This window comes from Felis catus, chromosome F1 (genome assembly GCF_018350175.1).
Source record: "Felis catus isolate Fca126 chromosome F1, F.catus_Fca126_mat1.0, whole genome shotgun sequence".
Taxonomy (NCBI): domain Eukaryota; kingdom Metazoa; phylum Chordata; class Mammalia; order Carnivora; family Felidae; genus Felis; species Felis catus.
This window is the reverse complement of record NC_058384.1, coordinates 19,711,277-19,717,276: the sequence shown is the minus strand read 5'-3', so window position 1 is coordinate 19,717,276 and position 6,000 is coordinate 19,711,277. Positions and strand designations below refer to the sequence as shown.

General features: G+C 48.4%; 1 protein-coding gene across 21 annotated transcripts in view; it reads left to right on the top strand.

Annotated features, from left to right (window-relative positions):
- The first annotated feature begins 775 nt into the window (after positions 1-775).
- The window catches only part of LOC101083645 (quinone oxidoreductase-like protein 2), a 30,336-nt gene continuing 25,111 nt past the window's right edge, over positions 776-6,000 (top strand). For 6 of the 21 annotated variants that reach the window (XR_891280.4, XR_891281.4, XR_006591568.1 and 3 more), the window contains exons 1-4: positions 817-1,165; positions 1,255-1,363; positions 3,442-3,538; positions 5,764-5,822. Coding sequence is in view for 9 of the 21 variants with exons in the window: in XM_045048537.1 (XP_044904472.1) it covers positions 837-1,165; positions 1,255-1,363; positions 3,442-3,538; positions 5,764-5,822 (594 nt within the window). In the remaining 12 variants the exon portion in view is untranslated. Of the gene's footprint in view, positions 1,166-1,254; positions 1,364-3,441; positions 3,539-5,763; positions 5,823-6,000 lie in introns of all 21 variants that reach the window. The other 15 variants (XR_006591571.1, XR_006591572.1, XR_006591570.1 and 12 more) reach the window with 11 other exon arrangements.

Genomic DNA, 6,000 nt, shown 5'->3' with positions numbered 1-6,000 from the left:
CTAGGCCATAATCTCAGAAGTTCATTGCTACTTCATGTTGGCTATTTTCCCTTTATTCCATTCCTGATCATTCCTTCCAGGTCATTTGCTATCTTGGACCATTATTTTCACCAAAACATAGAAAGAGGATTTAGGAATTTGGGAATTATCCGGTCCCATGCTTTCCCTTCGTAGCGGAGGATACTGGGGCCCACAGCCATCAGGTGTCCTGCCAAAGGTGGCATGAGACCACAGACAGGTGCTAGAGCCGGGCTTGAAACTGAGAGGCTGTGTTCCTTGACCAGATCTCTTCGAAAGACATCGAGCTGTGTTTAAAAGCCACCTGTCAAATGAAATATTCTTCCCAGGAAAACGTGCTTCTCTTGCTATTTGGTTACTGTTAGAAATCTACCCAGTTTTATAATAGTTCACCAATCATGTTGTTAAGTTTTCAGTTTTTCCAGAGTATTCCTGTTCACTTAGGAATTCTGTAGTCACTGGGTCAATTATTGACCATCTATGTGCCAGGCATAATGCAGGCATCAGGAATATAAAAAAACGACCAGCTTTGGGCCTGACTTTAATCAAAAATATTTCTTGGATCTGTGTATGATCATTCAACAATGGATCAACTACTAACCATACAGTTTTATGTTAATAGTCGTGCAAGTGTGAGAAAATTAGTAACAAGAATTGAACTCCAGTAAAGTGCTGATGCAGACATTAAAGCCTTTACCTGCGCATTTAGGATTTCCCAAGTGCAGAGGACCCAACAACCGCTATTTAAATGTCACCAAGTGTGGTTTTAAAAGTCTCCCAAATTTGCTAGCAAAATGTGAACAATAGCTTAAGGTCGGATGATCTATTGCTTTTACTGTTTTCTTTCCTCTCCAGCGGGCTCCACCACCAGGGATCCAGGGGCCTTAGGGACTCGGGCGCCCGGGGTCCGCGCACCCCGCTCAGACACTTGGGGACGCACGGCGTCCCGCGGGTGGGGTGGCCCGGGCGCGGTTCCGGCCACAGGGGTCAGCCGGGTGGGACGCTCTCGCGCGATCCCGGGGGTCAGGGCGGGGCCGGCGCTGTCCCGCGCTTCCTGCCACCCCGGGCCACCCCTCCGCGCCTCTCCGCTCCGGGCCATGGCGGCCGTGGCTTGGGGACGGTGCCTCCCTCGGGTGTGGCTTCTCAGGTGGTGCCCCGACTTCCCCCTGCGCTCCGAAAGTCAGACAGCCAGGGGCGGGGGGGTGGGCAGTAACCGACCCTCGCTCTGTGTTGCAGGAGGACCGGGCCTGGCTGCGGCCGCCACTACCGCGCCGCGCTCTGCGCCGAGCTGAAGCACCCCCTGGCCATCGAGGAGGTCGCCTCCCGCCCCGTCCGGCCTCACGAGGTAGGATGGTGACTGGCCTGTCCCCGGGATGCCTGACACCCACTTTCGCTCTCCGCTTGGCAGCCACCACACGCTCCGCAGGCTTCCGTCCTGAATGGAGTTCCCAAGTGCTCAGCTAGGGGGAGGCCTGGAGACTGGAGCGCAACTCTGTCCTGGGCGGAAAGGGCCCTTTCAGGGTTCACAAAAAGGCCACAAGTGCTGAAGGAAGATTGCTCCCCCAAATTCAAACGCAGGCCTCTTTCCGAAGGCTCCAGAGCTGTTGCCTTAGAAAGAGACAATTCTGATTTGCACACGACTTTTCATGACCGCATCAGGTTATTGGTTTAACAAACATAAAAGGACCCCATCAATGGCTTCCTCTTCAGCGTTAAGCATTTCCTGATCTGTCCTTTCTCCTCCCCCAGACCAGTCCGGTAACATCTGTCCTATAATTCTTCCTAAATATGTGCCTTGTCCCCTCCTTCGGTGTAGCGCAGTGATTTGGGGTGGGGTTAGTTTAGGATTGTGGGCGTTACCGGCGAAATGTGGAAGTCACTTTGGCCCTGCCGGGTGACCACGGTGACCACTCTGGTGACACAGTGTCATCTCTAATGGAGAATGAGAACCTCTGACAAGGTGGAGCAGACAGTGAGCCTTACTGTCAGGGATCCCTGGTGAGAGGCAGAAATGCGGCTGCAGCCCAGAAGCATCACTAACAGGGACCCTGTTGCCAAATGGATTATTTGGGCGGGTGTGTGATGGCAGCCTGCTCCCTGGGATTTGGGTGCTGAAAGACATTTATTCTTGACTCATCCCCGAAGCAAGGTGGAGTGGCTTGAGGACCTACGTGTGGCATGCATGTCAACAACTGATGTGTCATGCACGCAGTGTGGGCGGGCTGAAGGCTGGGCTCCTTTGTTCTGTTATTTGCCCAGACACTGCCTGGGAAGGAATTAGCTCATGAGAGTTGGGTCTATGTGAGTTTACTCACCGTTAAATCCTCATACTCTGGAATGGTGCCTGGCACACGGCAGGCGCTCAACACATTGTTGAATGGATGCATTTTGCCCATAGAGACGCCTTCTCACCAACATGGCCACCTCTGCACTAAACTGGAAATGGAAGCAAGCATGTAGACGGATGTCAGCGATTCTGTCTCACAGCCTTCGTTTCCTCCTGTTTCTTGGCCCTGTTCTCTAACTTCAGCCGGTGTCAAAATCACCTGGGACTTGTTAAAGCAGATTGCTAGGCTTTGTCCCCAGAGTTGCTGATTCCCTAGGTTGGGGTGAGGCTTGAGAATTTGAATTTCGAAGTTCCCAGGTAGCAGTAAAGCTGGTGGTTCCGGAACCAGACTTGGAGAACCGCCGGCTTACAAGAGTGTGGGCTACACTGCTTCAGGCCTGCCTCTGCTCTAGCACGGTCATGAAACACAGAAGCTGGGGATCTAGAACCAGCCTCCAGGGTCATTGCTGATCCCCACAACAGCTGGTCATGTTATCCTTCCGCTTCAAATCCTTTAATGGCTGCCCACTGCTCCTACTGTGAAGACTAAGATCCTCAGTAAAGACTGTGGACCCTTGGATGGTGTGTGTGGTCCCTGCTCTGTAGCCCCATCTCTGTCTCTTCTTTGTGCTCTAAGCTCACTGGTTTTTCTTTTGTTCCCATCACAGGGCCTTTGCACATGCCGTCGCTTTTGGTCGTGTCAGGCTTTCCCTCTCCTCTTTTGAATGGTTAACTCTTAGCTGTTCCTAGTTCCAGCGTTACTTACTCAGAGATGTTTTTCCTGACGTCTCCAAAAGGTCAAACCACACCATGATGCATTTTCATAGCACCATATGTTTCTATAACATTTTTTTTCTAGGAGTTGTAATTTAGCAAATAAATCATCACAATTATTTGTTTGATATCTGTCTTCTCTACCATACTCCTAGCTCCACGAAGGCAAGACCCTTGTCCGGGTTGTCTCATGATTGCACACTGGCACTTCGCATATATTCTTGGCATACAGTAGACATTCTGAAGATATTTTGGTGTAATTGACCGAACTCTGTCTCCATGGATGCACACCGCTCCACTTTGCCGCTGCGTTTCCTTTGTAGGTCAGAGTGGACGTCCATTTCTGTGGAGTTAATTTTGCTGATATTTTGGTCTGCCGTGGTCAGTATCAGGAAAAGCCTCAACTTCCCTTCACACCTGGTGAGTCTGAAGGGACCAAGTGACCGGTTGGGAAAGAAGATACAGAGTTTTCAGAACCATGTGCTTCATCTCGGGTACGACCCCCGGTGGTGCTTGCCTGACGGCAGTGATGCCTCTGATATGTCAGCCTCACCACTAATTAAGAAGCTCTGGGGGCACCTGGGTGCCTCAGACGGTTAATTATCTGACTTTGGCTCAGGCCATGACCTCATTTTGTGAGTTTGAGCCCCTCATCGGGCTCTGCGCTGTCAGATCCTCTGTCCCTCTCTCTCTGCCCCTCCAGTGCATGTGCTCTCTCTCTCTCTCAAAAATAAATAAACATTAAAAAAAAAAAAAAAAGGAGCTCTGGATAGTGAGCTCCTTGAGGGAAGGTTCTATACCTGTTTTGCCCCCCAGTTATATCCCTGTTTTTATTTATTTATTTATTTTTATTTTTTATTTTTTATTTTTTTATTTTTTTTAATATTTATTTATTTTTGAGACAGGGAGAGACAGAGCATGAATGGGGGAGGGTCAGAGAGAGAGGGAGACACAGAATCCGAAACAGGCTCCAGGCTCCGAGCTGTCAGCACAGAGCCTGACGCGGGGCTCGAACTCACGGACCGCGAGATCATGACCTGAGCCGAAGTCGGATGCTTAACCGACTGAGCCACCCAGGTGCCCCATATCCCTGTTTTTAGCATTGTGCCTGGCTCATTGTAGATCCTCAATAAAAAAGTTAAAAATGAAAAAATGAACAAATGAGGTTTTACATACCATGTCCACCAGAATTCTGATCAGAATCCTCACTGGCCCTCATCATTCCCTTTCATTCCTTGTTAGTGCGTCTGTTTTTTCACTGAAGGATCATAAACATCTGTTTGCAGCTAAAGCTCTCAGTCCTCACAAACACATTCCTAAAGAAATCTAGTATCAAAGAATCGGAAATAAGAAAAAGAGTTTATACATTTCTAGCAGTCCACTGTCTGATTTTAATTACGCCCAATCTGATTACATTTAGATCCTGAATATGTGGACAAATGACTGCTTTTTGTTGTTGAAATTTATTTAAAGAGATAGAAGTATAACTCACTGTGTATAGAGTACATGTATATTTTATATAGACATATACTGTTAAGGATACAGCGATTGCAAAATAGTTGCTGTGTTTTGGCCTTGGGGTGTTTGGTTGTGTCTCAACATTTGGAACCATTTCCCTCTGTTTGCATTTGCTGACATGCTGGATGGGGGTGGGGAATGTCATACTCAACTGAGTTATTCCTCTTGAAGCTCAAGTGGGAAATATGTGATCATTAAATTCAGAAATTTTGGAGGTGGAAGAGGAAAGAGCAGACTACATCAGTTCATCCAAATTGAGCCAAGTACTTATGAATAAATATAGTTCATGTCCTCATCGCCCTCAAGAGGAGAACTGGAAACAGATAAATACAATCTGATGAACATTGTAAGGGGGGTGCTGTAGGGAGCCCAAAGCCCCAGTGAGCAGGATCAAAAGTTCTTGTGTGCTAGAGGCACCTGGGTGGCTCAGTCGGTTAGGTGTCCGACTTCAGCTCAGGTCATGATCTCACAGTTCATGGTTTCGAGCCCCGTGTCAGGTTCTGTGCTGACAGCTCAGAGCCTGGAGCCTGCTTTACATGCTGTGTCTCCCTCTCGCTCTGCCCCTCCCCCACTCACTCTGTCTCTCAAAAAACGAATAAATGTTAAAAAAAAATTTTTTAAGGTTTATTTGTTTTTTGAGAGACAGAGACAGAGCATTAGCCAGGGAGGGGCAGAGAGAGAGGGGGTCACAGATTCCAAAGCTGGCTCCAGGCTCCGAGGTGTCAGCACAGAGCCCGGCGCGGGGCTTGAGCTCACAAACCGCAAGATCATGACCTGAGCCGAAGAAAACGCTTAACCGACTGAGCCACTAGATGCCCCTAAATGTTAAAAAGAAAAAAAGTACTTGTGTACCTGTGATTCTCTGTGCTTTTGCCCATTCTTGAAATTTTCGTTTGTGTCTGGTAAGAATAGGACTGCCATAGCTTTTCAGGTTGTGATCATGAAATCTTAAGTTCACTTTCCTGTGCCTTGGGTATGAAGCTCTTCCCCTGTAGCCTGGGTGGTGGGGGAACACTTAAGCCCTCTCAGCTCTAGAAAGCTGACAGGATGGCCTGTTGATCACGTTTTTTTCATCTCCATGGTGCCAGGCTTTATAGATAACCTAGTGTTTAAACAATTTGTCTTAGGAATGGAGTTTTCGGGGACAGTATTGGAGACAGGCACAGATGTCAGCACAGTGAAAGAGGTAAATAAGTTGAAATCCAGGGAATTGATGTGTGTGTAGCTGTGAGAAACGTGCTAACCTCATTTGTAGCTGAAGGGTCTTGCTTCTCTTGGCCTTTGCCAACAGACACCAAAGCGAAAATGAGATGGAGGGGGAAGAAGCGAATTCTGAATTGGAGGCAGGAAGCCAGTGGAAGTTC